The following is a 19717-nucleotide window of genomic DNA, read 5'->3' on the forward strand; positions in this document are numbered from 1 at the left end:
TTTATTACATACTTGTGGGGCACGTTGTGCATATACATTTTATTAAGTGTTTTTGTGTAAATAAACTTCAAAAATCGCATAAGATTTGGAGAACTTCCAGGGGAAATAGCTGATGTCACCCATGCTTGTCATAAGCTTCTTTATCCCTTCTTGTGTCTTAAAGAAACCAGGAACTTGCTGCTTGCATTAGCTTATTTGAAACCATAGGTGTTTATCATGGAATTTTATGACTTTAGTTCCATTCCCATTCTGTGCGGTCAGTTTGAATCCTTAAGATCTTGACTACCTCAAATTGTCCTTCCTCAGAATACATTTTGCTTAATGAAAACGGTCCAAGAGACCCACTAATTGTTATCTTATCCACAGCTGTGCACATTTTACATTTTTATGGCAATGAATAGGTGGATAGGTTTTTTTAAACTATTTTTGGCATTGTGTGTCAATTTTATTTGTACCAACACCTTTCTTAACAATTGTCAGATCTATTTAAGGCATAGGGTCAGCATGATATATACTGAAGTTTCAGTTTAAATGAATGGTAAGATCATCTGAGATTATGATGTTTTCTTGAGGCGTACCAGCATCTGTGTTCCTTTTTGACAGGATTTTATCTTGAAATGTTGAAGTTTCTCAATTGCATCATCATTATTTTTATCAACCAATGCAGCCAGGAGATAATTTTCATAATAAATGTATAACAGATCCCTACTTCCAAATGGACTTGTAGCTTTAGTTTACAGCTGTTTACCCTATTAGTCAGAGTTAGAATTTAAGTTGAACAACAATAACTGCTCAGCGAAATGTTCAGGCTCCATGGCAGAATACCACATGGCATACAGGAAGCTCCCTTAATTTTAAACTCTGAATTGTGTGGACATGATTGTAAATTTCCATGGTGAGTTGACAAGATGGTATGAAGTTATGCTTGTACATACATAAATTGAGATGGATAATATCACTGTATTGTCAAAAGTAACAGGAAACCAATAATATTTTATTAATATTCAACAGTATTCATTTGCCTTAAAAAGATGTTGAATGTAATTGTTAGAGTCTTTTGAATATTACCATATTTACTGTAATGAATAGGCATTGCTTGGATTATGGAAGAAAGGGTGTGTACAGTGGCATGATATGAACCATTTTGTAAACCATACTCATGTGTGTATTCAGAGATCAAGCAGTTAACAACCAACTCAGTTCTAGCATCAAGGAAGCTACAAAAATTGCAATGCTAAAAACAGTAATATATCTTCTCTATGAAGACATTCAGAAATATTTACAAGAGTTTAGTTTGTAAAGTTGGCAAGGGTTATAAGAATTACAAAGTGGTCTAGAATTTGGTTGTTTGCTGATTTAAGTTGGGGCACATGTGAAGGTGAATGTGGCCGTGCATTTTCCAAGTAGTGAAAGTATTGTGATAATGTACACTGGTCCAGTATGTGTTTTGATGGAATATTGCAGAAGGCTGCCTGAACTTAAGTGATCACTATAATGCTATCCATATTTCTATGTTTCTCATGCCCAACCTCAACCAACAAGCAGTCGAGAAAAAGTATATTTAATTAAATGCTTTCACTAATCACTCTAATTTTGTAACATATTTTTATGAAATTGACAATGCAGGATCTCTTGGTACAAAGATTTAAATTTATCATGATGTAGGTTGAATAAATTTCATTTGGAAACAGTTTTTGTTGTTAAAAAATAATTGCAAAGAAAGATCAAACTGACCTTTTTTGCATGGATATGTAAATGAAGGAGTTTTATTTTATAATGAAGAGCACAACAGCAAGCAAAATTGAGGTAACAAAACTTAAATATATTTCACATCCCAGAGAAATTTAGCACAGGCTGTGGATGGAAAACAAAATTTCTTACTCACCTTACCATTAGTCTATGTATATAACCTCAAGCGTTGCTTAAAAGAGATCAACAAGCAAATATGATCAATTTTATGTGTTTTACATTGACCATTGTTTCAGGAATTAATACAGCTTGAAGAGCTATGCAAGCAGCTGTATGAGACTGCGGATGGCAATATTCGGTCTGAAGCAGAGAAGGCACTGGTTGCATTTGCCAACTCTCCAGATTGTCTCAACAAATGTCAGCTTCTGTTGGAAAGAGGAAATGTAAGTCATATTGGGATGCTCTGAAAATAGAGTACATGTTATTCTGAGCAGTCATTAACGTTTCTCTGTATTTTTGGCTTACTGGGACTGAAAGCCTTTTTTGTTTTTCGACCATTTTGTAAAGAATTTGGATTCAGCTGAAAATTGTTAGGGTGATTTTTACCATGTAGGTTCACAAGTATATTCATGGCATATAAAGTTAAATTCATGTATGACTTCAAAAGAGTCATCTTTGATTAAAACAAGATTTTGATAGACAAACAGTTTAAGACTATTCCTTTCATATCACATTTGTCCTATTGTCAAACTGCTTCACCTAAACATTAACTTGTATGTTTTTTTTGTTAGTTTCAAAAGTGTGTGTGCGTCCCATGGATCCGCAAGCGCACAACTTTTTTATTAGCACTCAGATACCGCTACCAATAACCATATTGCAAAAAGCAAAAGATCAGGAGTGGGTTATCTCAGTTTGACTCCTGAATCTTTACCCTTCATACAAACCACTGTTTAAAATGATCCTGGTTTTATGCAAGTGGCAAATAAATGTCTGGTTTGCAGGCCCAATTTTATGTTGAACTTCATTGCCTGCAGTGAATTTACATGTCAATTCATGCTGCATTTTTTAATAAATGTGGACCTGAAGCTTCAGGAGTACTAGTAGCAGCATGGCAGTTTGTTTTGTTTTAACGTCGTCTTTATTACATGTTTCTTTTCTTATTTTCCAGTCTGCCTATGCACAACTGCTTGCAGCAACAACCTTGACAAAACTGGTGACCAGACCCAACCTCACACTACCGTTAGAACAGCGCGTTGACATACGTAAGTCCTCCTGCTTCTTATGAGTGTAGTTGGTGGTCTGTAGTGGTGTCAAAATATGGCAGTTCTGTATTGTACCATACAAGGCTGTTGATACAGTAAATGAAAATAAGTAATTCTATGAATAATTTAGTAACAGAGGGGTTTGCAGTGTAGCCTAATGGTTGAAGTGTTCGCTGGTCACTACAAAGACCAGCATTCAGTTCCCCTCATGGGTACAGTGTGGGAAGCCCATTTTTGGTGTCCCCAGTGATAGTGCTTGAATACACATAACTTAATACACAAGTTAATCATGACCCACAGAAATGCCAGGTGTTATTTATTTGCAAAATGTGATTATTCAAAGTGTGATGTTAACTTTTCACTTTTCATGGTCTTTCTTTGTGTCATATGTACCAGACTGTGGTTTATTCTCTGTATATAGATTGGTTATTTCCTTGATGTTATCAACGTGTGATATATTTTCTGTATCTACATGCATGGTTTGTTTATGTCATAGGTACAAATACAGTTCTGATTGAATCTAAATAGTTAATTTCTTCATTTCATATGCACAAATATAGATGTACATGGCAAAATGATTATCTAACATGTACATACATTTTTGTAGAGTCAAGGAGAAAGTTTTGTGAGCTGCTGATCCTTGTCACATTACATATCAATATCAGTCATTTCCATGTCCCAAAGTGGGAAGCGGGGATACACGTTTACACTTCTTACTTCTTATATTTATGTAATAACATGATTACAAACAGGGGTGTCAGCAGGGCAACCTAGTGGCTGAAGTGTTCGCTTGTCATGCCGAAGACCATACTCATTCATTAATTAATAACATGGACTGTTTTCGAGAACCAGTTACGCATGTTCTCTACCATTTTCATGCTCTGCTTAATGTAGCCAAGTAGTTTAAACATTCTCTTGTCACACCGATGGTATGGGATTGAGTCCCAACAAAGGTACAGTGCGTGAAGCCTATTTCTGGGGTTGCCTGCTGTGATATTGCTGGAATGTTGCTAAAAGTGGTGTAAAGCTAAACTCACACACTCTCTTGGGTAGCCTTGAGGTTAATTTGTTCGCTGATTTACGCTGGCAACCCATATGGAGCTTTGAGGTAGCCTAATGGTGAAGGCCTCCGCTTGTCATCATGTCATGTGATGCTTATTTCTGGTGTCCCCACATTGATATGGCATAATCTTTACACTCATTCACTCACTAAAAGACCCATGTTCATTTTCCAAAAAGGGTACATCATGTAAAGCTTGTTTCTGGTGTTCCTGACCTGTGAAGATCCGTGGTAGAATAGGCTTTCAGCAATCCATGCTGGCCACAAAAGGCAACTGTGAATGAGGTGGCTAATGGCATCTGATGGTCAGGCTCACTGATTTTGTTGACACATGTCATTGGTTCGCAGTCATGCAGATTGATGCACATGCTGTTGATCACTGTATAGTCTGGTCCATTATATGCGGACCGCCGCCAAATCGCTGGAATATTGCAGAGTGTGGCATAAAACTAAACTGACTCACTCACTTTGGTGTCCCGCTTCATTCACTCATTCTTGGCACTTGGCATGGTATGTTTGTTGTTACGGTTAAAGATTTGCCATGACAAAATGTGTAAGAAATCCCCTCAGAACCGGCAAAATATAACACTGAGAAGTTTGAAATTTTCAATATTGTAATGAGCAAAACAAAGGCAAAAATATACAGATTCACAAGAAAGGTTTCATATACAATGCAAATGAGTCAGTTCTAAAATAATGCTTAGTGGGTCACAAAATATAATGTCAACTTGCCGAAGTCTTGAGAAACAGATATGCAGAATGTAACATGGCGAGTGGTCAGGCAGCAGTTATGTAGATCAGGCGTTGACAGATATTGGCAGATATACTCCAGTTATCTGTGTGTATTTCCATATATTTCCGTGTCCGACAACAGCAACTAGCCTTTATGTATACATTCAGTCATTTCCTGAAAGTTTGAGCACATACGACTATTGCCACTAACGTGGAATGATCTAGAAGTTTCCTGGAAGTATGCAAGTAATCAAACAAAGGTAAAGTGGAGGTAACTCTAAAACACTTCCTGAAAGCCTTCTGCCAAAATACTACTAATTACTGACCATTTATGATAAGGAATGTGACCCATAATAATTATTATTCAAAACAATAAACGTTATGACCCAATTATAATTAATATTTCATTAATAATACAATTTACAGAAAATACGTTCTCGTGACATTGTGGACTATAAAACTGGCATAGATCCAGACTAGTGCCGGCAGCCCCACATATGCACCACATCACTTTTAGAACTGTAATGCAAGGTTTACTTTATCTGACCATTTCTCATGTCCTGCATATTCACGGTAACAATATATTCATATTATATAATGGTAAATAATGTAACTGAAAAGGTACTGGTGAAATCTGCTTTTGTGATGTCTTACTTTAATTGCAGGAAACTACATATTGAACTACCTTGCTACTCGGCCGAAACTTGTTCATTATGTGTCACAAGCACTTGTTCAGGTAAGAAAGTGGCCATTTTGTCATCATGTTTCTTTCATTGTCACGATTGTCTGACAGTTCCAGTCAATAGTCAGTGTATTGGGTAAGCCAAGTGTTTAAAGTATGTGCTCATCATGCTGATGACCCAAGTTTGATTTAAAACATGGGCACAATGTGTGAAGCCCAGTTCCGGTGTCCACTGTCGTGATATTGCTGAAATATTGGTAACGGCAATATAAACCTAAACTCACGCATTGATTTTATGGAGTACAGCTTGCAAGAGTTCATGCGATGATATATTTTTTGTCTGTATTATTACAAGCCCGGGTACTTGTTCTTAAGTACTCATTTCATGACCCCTGTGTTATATCAGTTAAATATGACAAATTGAATTCTTATTAACCATTCAAGTTTACTGCAAGAAATATTTATTCGCAAATTTGATTGTGTCTACAGCTAACTTTTCCTTTAGGCCTTGCTCTGAAAAGTGAAATGTATCTCGGCAAGAGGTTTCCACTATTTGACTTGATTTTACGTATCTTGGTACATATTGTATCATGACTTAAGTATCATGGTATTGTGACTTTACTTAATAGTTTCATCTCTAATTTTAAGAATATTTTCAGTTATACACAAGATTCTTCATTGATTTGAATGTACCAGTAAACTACAAATAATTTTGAAAGAAAAACGTCTGCCTGTGTAGTAAAGATTAGCTCTTTATTTCCAGCACATAATTGAGAAAGAGTTGAGAATTGTATCCAATAGCTTAAATTGTTCCTCATAATCTTAATCACTGGATTGTGTGATCGAAATTTGACATTCGCAGTTTTATTTTGTTACTCTGTCATATAGTTTTAGTACTGCTGACTCGGTTAATGCTAATAGAGTTGAGGATTTTTCTCAGTGCAGTGTGAAGTTATTTGAAATGTGGAAGAAGAAAATCTCTTGAAAGGTGTTTTGCCAATATGAATTATTCAAAGAATGAAGGTTACTTTGTCTTTTTCAGCTGTTTGCTCGAATCACCAAACTTGGGTGGTTTGACATCAACAAGGATGACTATGTGTTCAGAGATGTGGTCACGGATGTTGGCAAGTTCATACAGGTAAAGTCCACATTGTGTAGCCTAAGTCCCTAAGCACTGTTTGTGTACAAAGTTGTGTCCCTTTGGCAGTCCAGAAACCTTTGATGATTGGTTTGTGACCTGATTATGGTTAGAGGTTTTTGTGCATCATGCCTCATGTGTTTTACCTCTTCAGATTATTATTGTTCCTTACATGCAGACTTGCTGTGGTATAACTGGGATAATAGCAGCATTAAACAGTGTTAAGTATGCTTCAGTTTGAAATTTTGGTAGACCTTCGGTTGCTTGATGTTTGATGCTGAGTGCTTGAATGTAGGGACATGACCCCTACAAACATTCAACACAGCAAACTGCCATGCCTCTGGATATAATGAAGAGAAACCCAGGTGTTATATCAAGGATACTAAATGACCTTCCGTGTAATACCATTTTTATTAAACAAGTTAATGAGTTACTTAATCTTCAACAAGTTTAATAAAAATGGTATTTCATGGAAGCGAGTTTGGTATTTTGTTTATTAGTATTACTCGCCAACATAAATTGACAGAAACTGCGGTGAAATTGCGACAATGACAGTAGCATTGTGATGTCATAACTTCAGTCTAAGTAAACTTATCCTCAGTACATTTCGTTACACTCCACTACTGAATCTAACAAAACTGTATGGGAGGTCGCATCAGGTAACCTTTGAGATTGACCAATCAGAACACAGCTTACCAAATCGCGAAAGTGCACATTCGCACATATCTTTTGAACTTTTTATTTCGAAAAGGTTCGTACTCGAATGATTCTGAATGCTATTTAGCGTATGCTCACTTCCGGGTGATGCACACAGCGTATATATAGCCATGACAACGGTGAGTAAACAATCGCTGAAAATAGTGTTTTTGGCAATATTCAAGGATGTTATCTTGCGGAAATATTTGCCAATGGTAACTATGTCAACAGTAACCCCAAAGCGTATATACTGCAGGTCAAATAACTGTGATATATGCAGATTTTTGTTTGTTGAGAGATCTGCGTCAGTGACCTGAATATTTTGAAAGTCCCTCCGATCCCTAAATAGTAACCGTTGTCTGATTGGTTAAATCTATTTAACCGTTTCACGTTTGATTGAACGGTTATTGGTCGCTCAAAGGTTACCTGACGCGACCTCCTACTAGGTTTTGTTAAGACTCAGTGGTGGAGTGTAACGAGTGTAACACTAAGTGTACTTAGAGTGGTCATGACTTTGAACCATTTTGACATTATACGTCAAGCGGTATTAGTATTACGCTTGTGTAATATTGCCGTGAAAATATTACACTGCAGTGTTTTCAACAGGCGAGTAATATGTGTGGTATATCTGCTCTGTTGCATTTTGTATTGCCTGAATTATTTATGAATTTCATCTTGTTCATAATTCCCCTGTGAAGGTCAGGGCAGAAAAGCAAGTGTTCAGCAACCCTTGTTTAGCACTAAAGGCAACCATGCTTGTCATAAGAGGCAACTATTTAGATCGGTTGGTGGAGCTCGCTGATTTGGTTGACATGTCATTGGTTCCCAATTGCACAAAAAAACAGTTTGTGCTGTGCGATTATTTACAGACCATGGCCATATTGCTGGAATATTGCTGCTTGTGGTGTAAAACTACACTCACTTGTTCAAAATTTTGATTGGACTTATGATTCCTGTAAATTTTGCATAATTGTAAAAAGCATGTTTACGACATATTATAATTCATGTTCTTTAGTACTTCTGATTGTGGTATACTTGTAACACCGTGCACCTCCACTACTTGTGTTGTTGCAGAGTGGGTCCACCCAGCATGTGATGATCGGTGTGCAGCTACTGTCTCAGCTGGTGTGTGAAATGAACCAGGTCAGTGAGGTAAGGGAAATGTACAACCTCGTCCATTACATGACTGCCATGTATTGCATACGACCTGTACATCTCCACCATTGCTGTTGTCTTTGTTCTGTGATGATCGCGCCTTGGTCTTTCTGGAGTTGCACAGCTTTGTCTTGTGTCCAGCTTGGGTAATGAAACTGTTGTAGTTTGGGATGGTCAGTGTTGATAGTTCTTTGCAGGTCTCTCTACTCTCTCACAATTCCTTCTTGTGCCTAGATGGGTGTTTAGGTTATTGCATTGTGGATTGGTCAGCGTTGATATGCTTTTACATGTCTTTCTGCTCTCTCAATTCCTTCTTGTGTCTGGCTAGAGTATTTAGATTGTTGCAATGTGGATTGCAACATTCCTTCTCTCAATTCCTTCTTGTGTCCAGCTAGGGTATTTGGATTGTTGCAGTGTGGATTGCAACATTCCTTCTCTCAATTCCTTCTTGTGTCCAGCTAGGGTATTTGGATTGTTGCAGTGTGGATTGCAACATTCCTTCTCTCAATTCCTTCTTGTGTCCAGCTAGGGTATTTGGATTGTTGCAGTGTGGATTGCAACATTCCTTCTCTCAATTCCTTCTTGTGTCCAGCTAGGGTATTTGGATTGTTGCAGTGTGGATTGGTCTGAGTTAGTCATGCCTTTACAGGTCTTTTTGCTCTCTCATTTCCTTCTTGTGGTGTTTAGTTTGTTTCTGTATGGATTGGTCTCTGTTGATATGTCTGTCTGCTCTCTGATGTGCCTTTAGATATCTTCAAAATTCTTTCTTATGGTAAATTTTACAATGTGGATAAGTTTGAATGGTTATAGGTGAAATAAATTGTCAATACTCACAATTCATGCTGCTTTGAACTGATGACAAGTTTTCCTCGAAGGACTTGTTCTTGAAATGGAGTGTTAAACACCACATCTCTAATGTTCAGTATTCAACATGGCCCAGTGTTAATGTCAGTTTGTGATGTTCAGTTGCCATGCAGTGTGATGTTGAATGATGGTTGTGGGCAACTGCTTAGTCTCTAGAAAAAATCATGGTAGTGGCTCATTGTGGTTTCCCAGTTTGTTTACAAGAAAAATGTTCATTCAAATGGTAACAGTGTCTGCTCCTCACATGGGTACGATGTGTGTAGCTCATTTTTGGTGTCCTCCACCATGATATCAGTGTTTGCGGTAGGTTTTGTACGAGTGCATGCAGAAACAACGTTCTAAATATGTAGTCCAAATCTTTTGTGTGTGGAATTGTCATTACAATCCTGAATGATTTCTAAATTTATTGGTTTATTTATGCTGTTTTAAGATACCTTTTTAGAATCAGGAACTTCAGAATCTATGTGTCCAAAATACAAATGCAAAATATAGTTTGCATATTTGTTGGGGTTTTTTTTTCACGAAAAATGCAGGTTTTGGCGTTAACACGAACATTGGATATTGCTGGAATATTGCTAGAAGCAACATAAAACCATACTCACTCACTCACTCACTCACTCACTCACTCACTCACTCACTCACTCACTCACTCAGAAGTCAGAGCCTAGTAAAAATGTGTTCATGTGTACATGGATACTAACAGTTTAATAATGATATGAAAATATATGAAGAAGTTTGCTCAAAGCCATGTTTGGGCTAGTAGGTATTTGGACCGAAGTGTACACGGAAACCCTTTCCTGCTGTTCAGGTTATGATATTGGTCAAAGCTTCTATATTCATTGTATTCATATTAATATATTCATATTTCAGTTTAATTTTTACAGTGTATCAGAGTTTTCGCTTGGTTTCAGTCTGAGGCCAGCAGATCTCTAACGAAACATCGGAAGATCGCATCTTCATTCCGAGACACCCAGCTGTTTGAGATCTTCCAGCTGGCGTGTTCACTTCTTCGATCTGCAGCTGGAAATCTGAAAAATCTGGACTTCAATGATGACAACCAGGTGAGATTATGACTGGCTGTCACAGTCCTTTGAATCAAACCATATCGCAAGTAAATACTATAGGCCTTGCAAACTAGTGGTTGTTATAATGAGTGGAAGTAAATGCCATAGGGGATTGATGACAATAAGCAAGGTCACCATTAGTGTTCAACATCTCCCTATTGTTGTCCTAGCCTTGTGGCTAAAGTGTCAGTCACTCACCCAGATCCACTCACTCACTCACTCACTCACTCACCCACCTACTCACTCACCGAAACCCACCCACTCACTCACCCAGATCCACTCACTCACTCACTCACTCACCCACCCACCCAGACCCACCCACTCACTCACCCAGACCCACCCACTCACTCACTCACCCAGACCTCGCTCACTCATCCAGACCTCACTCACCCAGACCCGCCCACTCACTCACTCATTCACCAAGACCCGCTCACTCACCCAGAAACACCCACCCACTCACTCACTCACTCACTCACTCACCCACTCACCCACCCAGACCCACTCACTTGCTCACCCAGATCCACATTCACTCGCCCAGATCCACTCACTCACTCATTCACCAAGACCCACTCACTCACTCACCCAGAACCACCCACCCACTCACTCACTCACTCACTCACTCACTCACTCACTCACTCACCCAGACCCACTCACTTGCTCACCCAGATCCACTCTCACCCAGACCCACTCACTCACTCACCCAGTCCCAGTCACTCACTCACTCACTCACTCACTCACTCACTCACCCACCCACTTGATCACTGGAAGTTAGGTAGGGGGCAAATTACCATGCATGACAGTTCACACACTGTTGTTTTTATGAGGGGTGATTTCATCATTATTCGCGCCAATCGTGCAATCGCGCATCCTAGAATAGACACTGCTTCCTCTGTACTTGGTTGATGTTTGTCAGTGAACCCAGTAGTGCAGATCGGTGTCACCTGTTTGTCTGTTCCCCAACCTTTGCACATAGTGTTCCTATTTGGCCCAGTAATTTTCTCGTGGATTTGTTTAAGGATATAATGATTTTATGAGCAAGTTTAAGACTGTTTCATGATGGGTGAATTTAGATAATGTGTAAACATTGTCTATTGATTCTGTTTCAGCGTGGCCTGTTATCCCATGCACTACGACTGGCACACAATTGTTTGACATTTGACTTCATCGGCACATCAACAGATGAGTCATCGGACGACCTGTGTACAGTACAGATTCCAACCAGCTGGAGAACAGGTAGGTGTTGTGAGGTTTGTGTATAACAGGAGACATCGTCAATCAGGAGTTGGTGTACTGTCGGCTGTCTTGGTTTCCAGTTTTCCTCTGCACTATGCTTACCCAAGAAGATTTGATCTTTAAAAACTCATGCTTGTTCTAAGAGCAACAAGCACGATCGGGTGGTCAGGTTTGCTTACTTGGTTGACACATGACATGGCGTCTCAGTTGCTTAGATTGATGTTCATGCTGTCGATCACTGGATTGTCCTGTCATGGCTTGATGATTTACAGACCTCTACCATAAATCGCTGAATTCTTTTTCAGAAGAAGTCCTCCTTGGGGTACATATATAGCATTAAAATGTCCATTTAAAAATGCCTACGACAGTTGTAACAATATTGAATAAATATTTTACAAAACAAAAAACTCGTTTTTGTCTTGTGAGACCACCCCTACAGGGCCCCCACTCGGGCCCCTTAACAGCCAAGAGCAGGTAACTCTCGCTGCGTACCTCATACCTCACTTTTCATGCTGTCGTCATTGAGGACAGTCGTCCATCAGCAAGCTCTCATACTTAGAGAACCTACGAATTGAAGAGAATGAGTGAGAAAGCTACGAAAACCGTATGTATGGTTCCTTTTTAACGCACGGGCGGTATTAGGAATGCATATTTCACTCTTTTTCATTCATGAAATGTTGTAACTTTCCGTGGCTACCGTGGTCTTCAGCCATGTGGCTGACAAGATGGCGGGCGGCACGTACCTGGTGGTTATTTCTTCTGCCTATTCTTTTAGGTGGTTTTAAATACAAACCGGATATTTGTATGGTTTTTTACCTTTCTTTTCCATGGTAAAAAAAAAAAAAAAAAAAAAATCCTTATATGCTATTGTATGTTTTCATAAATAGCTTTCTTATTATTTAACGGTTAAATATCGCCAGTGCGTATTATTGTTTCTGTTAAATACTCATGTGTTTGTTGGATTAACGGGCCTTGCTATTAATCATAGCACGGTTCGGTTTTTTCCAGTTCAAGGGGTGTGCTACTTGTAACGCAAGACTCCCCCCGAGGGATAAGCATATTCTGTGCCTGCGTTGCTTGGCGGAGGAAGCTCACGACGAGCAAGGATGCGCCGTATGTCAGGACTTTTCCCCCAGGGCTCAAAAATCCCGTCATGCAGACTTGATCTTTTATAGATCTTTGATCCAGGCGGGGGGGGATATTTGGGCTCAGGAGCCGCCTTCAAAAAAAGCTAAAAAAGATATTAAGAAGGCGTCTTCGGCTTCAGTCTCGGGGGGGGATACGGCAAAACCAGCGAAGGGTACTTCGGTTCCACCTCCAGCGGTGGCTTCTACCTCCGCAGCACCTCCCACTGAACCCTCGCAACCGTTAACATTTGATTTACTGTCGTCTTTGTTGCAGCAGCAAATGGCGTCGGTGCATACCCTGATTTCGGATGCGATGTCCGGTCTCCGTCAGGAGATCGGCGTTCGTCCGGAGTCGGGTGTGTATCCGGCTTCGGCTTCCGTGGGACTCCCCAGCCACGCCTCTGGCGCCGGTGTGGGGACTTCCATTAGGGGTGCGCAGGAACCGACTTTAGAGTCGGTTGCCAGCCACTCCGAGGTTGCCAGTGTTGGTCATGGGACCATGCCTATGTTGGGAGCGTTGCCGGCGATCCGCCACCCAGACTCAGTCTCGGGCGTCGGGTCTATGGCGTCGGGCCGCTCGGCTCTGCTCGGGCCTTTCTCTCTTTCGGATGTTCCCTCGACCGATCCCCCGGAGCTATCCTTAGATGACAGATCTGAGGTGTCACTCATGGGGGATCGCGCCGAGGAGATAATGGAGGAGGGGGAGGACCGGGGTGGGCCGAGTGAGTTTTCGTTTTCGCTCGGCGCCTCGCTGAGGCAGGTACGGGAGCGTATTGCTTCGGCGACACCTGACCCCGAGGAATTCCGACTGCCGGGTGAGGCTTTTGCCCCAGCCAAGGTGGTGGATTCTCGGTTGCGCATCCTCCCTTCTATATTGTCAGAAGTGATTAACCCTCTTTTAACGGGAGCGCGGTCACGCTTCGATTTGCCGGAGCTAGACCGACGTTACCTTATGGGTGATCTTGACTTGTATAACCCTCCAGTGGTCGACGACTGTATCTATGCGTCGGTCGCCCTGGGGGGTTCCTCTGGCAGCTCCTTAGCTTCGGCTAAGCAAGGACGCCGCCTGCCTCCGTTCACCTCTAACGTTACTGCCCTCAAATCGGCTTATAGGTCGTTTGAGGAGCAGTACCGAAATGCAGCTCAGTGCCTGAAAGTCACAATACACGCCGCATATACTTCGGTATTGCAGCGTCGGCTTGTTGACGGCGGCGGTGTTGAGGAGGAGTGTGTTTCCCCTACGCTCGCTCAACAGCTTACGGAGGTGCAGTCACATCTGGCGCGGGACTCGATCAGGTCCTCGGCGTGTCAGATGATGTCTGCAGTTATGGGCCTCCGTAGACTGTGGCTGTCCGTGGCACGGTATTCGCCGGCCACTCAGCAAGCGCTACTTTCACTGCCATTCCGGATGGGATCTACTCTCTTCCCGGGAGCGGCATCAGTAGTCCGGGAGGCCGCGGAGGCTGTGTCTACATTCAAGGAGTCTAAACCCTTGTTAGAACAGCCTCACACTTCTCGTGCGCGTCCCCCGGTGCTTTCCTCCGCTTATCCTTCGGCTCCGGCCAAGGACTCTGCTAAGTGGGCACAGCCCTTGCAGGCGCGGAAGGGTAAGGGTAAGGGTAGGGGCAAGGGCAAGGCTGCGGCGCCCCAGCATCCTTTTCCGAGGAAAGGGAAGTCGGCCCCGGCTTCCCAGTAAGTCATCCTCCGGAGCCCTTGCAAGTGAACCCGAATCAAGCAGTCGGAGCACTGCCGACGTCGGGCATTCATTGCCTTCTGCCAAACCTTCCTGTGGGTGGCCGCCTTTCCCACTTCCTGTCGGATTGGGAAAAGGTAACCTCCAACCCCTGGGTCCTATCCACACTCAGGGAAGGCCACTTACCACTATGGAAGAGAGACCCGCCTCCCTTTTCCGGAATTCGGCGCACTCCTGTGCCGGTAGTTCCGGAGAAAGCCGAGGTTCTCCGCGCCGAGGTTCAGTCTTTACTGGACAAGGCGGCCATCGAGGTGGTTCCAGGGGGCCAGGAACAAGAGGGATTTTACTCCACTTATTTCCTGGTCACCAAAAAGGACGGAGGGTTCAGACCGATTCTCAATCTCAAACGGCTGAACACTATGCTGCAGGTACCGTCATTCAAGATGGAGACACTACGGTCAGTGATCTCATCTGTAGAAAGAGGCGACTGGCTTACGTCCATCGACCTCAAGGATGCGTACCTGCATGTTCCGATGCATCCCGAGTTCAGGAAGTACCTGCGGTTCTCCTTCGACGGGGTATGCTATCAGTTTCGGGTGCTTCCCTTCGGCATCGCTACGGCTCCGAGGGTATTCACCAAGCTTATGTTAATCCCAGCGCAAGTGGCCAGGTCACAGGGCAGGTGTTGTCACCCGTACCTGGACGATTGGCTTATACGAGCACTTGCCGCTCACTTGAGTCGAGACGCAACATTCGCCATAATGTGTATTCTCACCAGGTTGGGCTGGATTATCAATCTCAAGAAGTCAGACCTAGTTCCTACACAGGATCTGATCTTCTTAGGCGCTCGGTTCGACACAGCGAGAGGCGTAGTCTCCCTCTCGCCGGATCGGATCTCCAAAGTTCAGAGAGTTGTTATGCAATTCCTCGAGTCCCCCTCGGCTTCGGCTCGGGTTTGGCTCCAGTTGCTAGGCAACATGGCAGCGACGGTGGACGTTGTTTGGAGGGCGCGGTTGAGGATGCGACCTATTCAGTACGCCTTGGCGCGAATGTGGTCCCACGGCAGGAGTTACGAGATGATTCTCCTCACTCCGGAGTGGCTCCTTCCTCATTTACGGTGGTGGACAGTGGTAGGGAATCTATCCAGGGGGTTACACCTGGACGCTCCCTCACCAACCCTTTCAATTCAGACGGACGCTTCCCTCACAGGGTGGGGTGGCGTGCTGGGCGCCCATTCAGTTTCGGGCCTATGGTTACGGCACGAAACGCGCCTGCACATCAATGTGCTCGAATTGAGAGCTGTCCGGCTAGTGTTCCAACACTTTCGGGAGACGGTTCGAGGCTGTGTGGTACGTCTAGAGATGGACAACCAGACGGCAATGACCTATATCCTGAAACAGGGCGGTACGGTTTCTCCGTCCCTCCTAGAGGAGGCGTGGCACTTTCTACAGTGGTGCGACCGGTTCAATGTTCGGGTGTGTCCCGTGTATCTCCCCGGGGTGGACAATGTTCGAGCAGACGCGCTCTCTCGACGTGTCCTAGCTCCTCACGAGTGGATGTTGCATCGGGAGATATTCGGGATTATCTCCCGGTTGTTCGGATCGTTCCAGGTGGATCTGTTTGCCTCTGGGGGGACGAACCAGATTCCGGTGTTTTGTTCTCGGATACCGGATCCGAGAGCCATCGCTCAGGACGCTTTCCAGCTCGATTGGACGGACAGGGTATTGTGGGCGTTCCCACCTCTGCCGCTGATTCCCAGGGTCCTCTCGCAGCTTGCCACCCAACCAGCTCGACTGTTAGTGCTTCTTGCTCCTCTTTGGTCGTCTCAAAGCTGGTTTCCGGTAATGATGAGGTTTCTGGCATTGCCTCCTGTCCTTTTACCCTTTCGACCGGACTTACTATCCCAGAACGGAGCGCCGCACCCGAATCCCAGGATTCAGTGGGTGGCCTGGCCACTGTCAGGAATCGCCTCCAAGCGAGCGGAATTTCTGCACCAGTTGCAGACACAATTCTGGCTTCGCGGAGGGATTCGACAAACGTTCAATATGAGGATAGATGGGCCTGTTATGCGCGCTGGTGTGTCAACAGGGGGATTCTTGATCCCTTTTCTTCAACTCTAGTTGAAGTACTGGAATTTTTGCAGTCCCGGTTAGAGTCAGGCCTAGCCGCCTCTACTATTCGGGGCTATTCCACGGCCATTTCGGCATTCCATATTCCTGTTGACGGTGCTCTCTTGGGGCAGCACCCTCTTGTTCAGCGTTTTTTAGCGGGTGTGGATAGGATCCGTCCGACTGTCCGGCGGATTAGTCCCCCGTGGGACTTGTCAGTCGTTCTTGACTGGTTGTCCGGTCCTCTTTTTCACGAGCTATCGTCTCTTTCTCTCCAGCTGTTAACGTGGAGGGCTGCCTTTCTTGTGGCGGTAACGTCTGGCAGGCGGGTAGGTGACATTCATGCAATGTCAGCGGATCCTGCTTTGACCGTCTTTCACAAAGACAGGGTCAGTATTAGACTGCCGGATTCTTACCGTCCTAAGATCGCAGGCGCTTTTCATGTTACAGCGCCTATCGAGCTCCCTAAGCTCATGCAGCCTCCCTCGCCCGGTACCTCTCTTCGACGTGCTCACGTCTTAGATGTCCGTAAGACCCTTAGGGCTTATATCAAACGAACTGCTGATATCCGAAAAGATAACCAGTTGTTTTGTTGTTATGGCGGGGGAAGAGCTGGTCTGCCGGCGAACAAGCAAACCATATCTAGGTGGCTTGTCTCTGCCATTTGTATGGCATATACTCATAAAGGGTTACCTATCCCTAATGGGTTAAAGGCTCATTCTGTTAGGGCAGTGGCTACGTCACAGGCTTATGCCGCGGCTCTGCCCATTGAGGAGATCTGCTCTGCGGCTATTTGGAGCCGACCGAGCACGTTTATCCGTCACTACCAACTGGACAAACATTCACGGGAACGTGCTCGGTTTGGCCATACAGTTCTCACCAGTGGGCAGAGTCGTGATTCCCCTAGCTGAATGAGCGTCGGAGATCTCGACTTTGTTTATCATGAGGTGGTGGGGTTTTCACGAAACATTTCTTGTTATATTGGTGACGGATATCCCCTGGTGGTGGTGTTTTTATATATATATATATATATATAAAAAAAAAAAAAACACACAAAGAGAAACTACCTATAGACGGTTTTTTCACTATTAGCGTCGACATACGCTCATATTTACTCTTGCACTGTTATTCCCGGCACTACTTCGCTGGTTTGGGGGAATAATTACAGTGAATGGCATGAGGTGTGGTCATATGTCAATCACCTTTGCTGGGTTATTATCGATTGGCTCTTTCGGCCTTATGTTGCCCCGCCCCCGCCTGATTGACATCAGCGGCTTGGTGATTGGGTAAGTGTATTTCTCTATCTCTCGCAGCTTCGGCAGTGTATGAGAGTGTGTGTAGGGTACACATCAGCAGACAGAATGCCGCTCCCGACTCACGTTCGTTGGGAGTCTGTCTTATGCTATATATGTACCCCAAGGAGGACTTCTTCTGAAAAAGAATTATACAAACCTGTAGAGGTTATGAATTCTTTGAAGAATGTCCTCCTTGGGGTACGGCCACCCGCCTCCCCACATTCTGTCTGACAATCTCAGCATGAAAAGTGAGGTATGAGGTACGCAGCGAGAGTTACCTGCTCTTGGCTGTTAAGGGGCCCGAGTGGGGGCCCTGTAGGGGTGGTCTCACAAGACAAAAACGAGTTTTTTGTTTTGTAAAATATTTATTCAATATTGTTACAACTGTCGTAGGCATTTTTAAATGGACATTTTAATGCTATATATGTACCCCAAGGAGGACATTCTTCAAAGAATTCATAACCTCTACAGGTTTGTATAAATATTGCTGATTGGGCCAAATGTGGATTCACTGATTTTTGTCTAAATCCTTGGAGAAAATATTTAGGTGGTTGAGGTCCTGCTTCAAGTACACACATCTGTCTGTTGGGCCATCATATTTCAGATTCTTTTTCATAGAGATCCTCCCTGGGGTACTTCCAAGCATTTAAATGTTCTTTAAATTCTTGCGACAGTTGTAACTATATTTTTTCAATAAAATATATACAAAACAAAAAAACATTGTTTTTGTCTTGTGAGACAACCCCTACAGGGCCCCTGGCCCTGTGACAGCCAAGAGCAGGTAACTCTTCAGACTATAGCCTCCAGCAAAACACTTCCTTTTCTGTCACCCGCCTATGCAGACGTGCTTCAGCGTTCAAAGAGATTCTTGCTTATCAAAGACAAAGACAAGTGCTAAGATGAGTACCACAGAGGCTCAAACTGTATGTATGGTTTCTTTATTAGACCCATGGGCACTTTAGGAATCATTTTTTACAGTTTACTTGTCAAAATGTTGTAACTTTTTGCTGTCCCTGTTAGTAGCCATGTGGCTAGCGTAATGGTGGAAGGCAACCCTTTTTTCCCGCCAAAACTTTAAGTTTTGAGGGATTTCTTTTTTAAAAAAAAAAAGAAGTAAGCTTTAGTTAGCTATACTTCTTATGTATTCATATTATTTCCATATTTACTACAAGTTGTATAAATTTGTTGTAAATTTTGGTGTAGTGGCACTTAAGTTTTACCTTGACTACGTGCGTAGTTTCAGTTACTTAGCTTTGCGCCCATGCGTGTTTTGTTTCATTTATTGTTTCATTACACAACACTAGGGGTTATTTGTTGTTTTACAGTTTAAATCCTGTTCAACATGCAAATCCTCTATTCCGGCCAAGAACCTTCACGACATTTGTCTAAGGTGCCTAGTTGAATGTCACCATGATGACCAGTCATGTGAGGTGTGTGCGGGTTTTACCCCCCAAACAAGAAAGTCAAGGCACGCCGACTTTTTGTTTTATTCCAACCTACTTAAGGCTTGGGGGGGATATTTGGGCTCAGGACCCTCCATCTAAGCGTTCCCACAAAAAGAAAGGCACAGCTTCCTCTTCGGAGGGGTCGGCTAAGAAGGCCAGGGTGTCTAGGGACGCTTCCCCTTCTCCTGCCACTGTATCCTCGGCACCTACCCCCACTTCGGGGAGGTGGTGAATCCTCTCCTTTCGGGTACCCGGTCGCGCTTTGATCTCCCCCGGAGATTAGCCGCCGGTATCAGTTGGATGAGGATTCGCTATTCGAACCGCTGGTGGTGGACGAGTGCGTATACGCCTCGGACACCCTGGGGGGTCCTCCTCCTCTTCCTTGGCCTCGGCCAGGCAGGGCCGGCGGCTGCCACCCTTCTCCACGGCCGCTCCAGCACTGAGGTCCGCCTATCGTTCCTTTGAGGAATTGTA

At 43.5% G+C, this 19717-nt stretch overlaps 1 protein-coding gene across 3 annotated transcripts in view; it reads left to right on the forward strand.

The window, feature by feature from the left end:
- The window catches only part of LOC137265235 (exportin-7-like), a 51998-nt gene that overhangs the window by 356 nt on the left and 31925 nt on the right, over window positions 1–19717 (forward strand). For 2 of the 3 annotated variants that reach the window (XR_010954926.1, XM_067800589.1), the window contains exons 2-8: window positions 1986–2132; window positions 2858–2951; window positions 5409–5479; window positions 6468–6563; window positions 8334–8411; window positions 10190–10339; window positions 11449–11575. Coding sequence is in view for 2 of the 3 variants with exons in the window: in XM_067800589.1 (XP_067656690.1) it covers window positions 1986–2132; window positions 2858–2951; window positions 5409–5479; window positions 6468–6563; window positions 8334–8411; window positions 10190–10339; window positions 11449–11575 (763 nt within the window). In the remaining variant the exon portion in view is untranslated. The remainder of the gene's footprint in view (window positions 1–1985; window positions 2133–2857; window positions 2952–5408; window positions 5480–6467; window positions 6564–8333; window positions 8412–10189; window positions 10340–11448; window positions 11576–19717) is intronic. The other variant, XM_067800590.1, reaches the window with a different exon arrangement.

The sequence above is a fragment of the Haliotis asinina genome, chromosome 15, assembly GCF_037392515.1.
Source record: "Haliotis asinina isolate JCU_RB_2024 chromosome 15, JCU_Hal_asi_v2, whole genome shotgun sequence".
In the NCBI taxonomy this organism is placed as follows: domain Eukaryota; kingdom Metazoa; phylum Mollusca; class Gastropoda; order Lepetellida; family Haliotidae; genus Haliotis; species Haliotis asinina.